Raw genomic sequence first — 809 nt, 5'->3', positions numbered from 1 at the left:
GAAAGGAAAAGGCCGGGGAAGAAGACGAGTCAAATGTCAACGTCAAGACTTGGAAGCTAAGCTCCGCCAAAAGAAGCGCAATGCGTTCGTTGATGAGGTTCGTTTACCTTGAAGATGAGGTCGGGGGTCTCTTCGGCGACCTGCTCGATGTCCATGCCACCCTGGGGGCTGGCCACCATGACGGGGCCGGAGAAGGCGCGGTCCATGAGGATGGCGAAGTAGGTCTCCCTCTTGAGGTCGATCGACTGCGCGATCATCACCTTCGACACGAGCGTGCCCTCGGGGCCGGTCTGCTTCGTCGTGAGCTTGTGACCCAGCATCTGCTTGGTCAGCTGCGCAGCCTCCTCAGGGCTGAGTTTGTTGCAACAACCACCAGACTCTGTGTAAGCGACCGCCAAGCACCACTCGGCCCGTGCAGAGCAATAAAAAAATATTTTGCGCAAAGAGGAGGGGCGTACGTGTTGCAGAGGTGCACGCCGCCCTTGAAGCCATTGTCGAACACGCCCTTACCACGACCGCCAGCAAGGATCTGCGCCTTCACCACGAGCTCCTTGCACTCGGGGTCTGCCGGAAACAGGCCAATTCTTTGAGATCACCGCCGTCGATTGATGTAGATTTTCGAGGAATTGGGGGGGGGCAGTACTCTTCTTCAGCTCCTTGGCGGCAGCGAGAGCCTCCTCGGGAGTGGTGGCAAGCTTCCACTTTTGCGTCCTGACGCCATACTGGTCCATCAGGCCCTTGCTGCTGAATTCTTGCAGATTGAGGAATCGCACTTGGGTGCTGGTGATGGGGGCGGCCTGGATCGATCG

At 58.1% G+C, this 809-nt stretch overlaps 1 protein-coding gene across 1 annotated transcript; it reads right to left on the bottom strand.

The window, feature by feature from the left end:
• Window positions 1-56: 56 nt before the first annotated feature.
• On the bottom strand, window positions 57-800 carry ACA1_014100 (succinateCoA ligase, GDP-forming, beta subunit, putative; the record flags this gene model as incomplete). The annotated part of the gene is made up of 3 exons (XM_004334076.1): window positions 57-351; window positions 459-564; window positions 644-800. Coding segments are annotated over 3 exons (558 nt in total), but the record flags the coding sequence as incomplete, so codon positions are not given.
• Window positions 801-809: the final 9 nt, after the last annotated feature.

The sequence above is a fragment of the Acanthamoeba castellanii genome, assembly GCF_000313135.1.
Source record: "Acanthamoeba castellanii str. Neff unplaced genomic scaffold scf7180000083757, whole genome shotgun sequence".
Lineage (NCBI taxonomy): Eukaryota > Discosea > Longamoebia > Acanthamoebidae > Acanthamoeba > Acanthamoeba castellanii.
The sequence above is the reverse complement of the archived record's forward strand: the minus strand, read 5'-3'. Positions and strand labels throughout refer to the sequence as shown.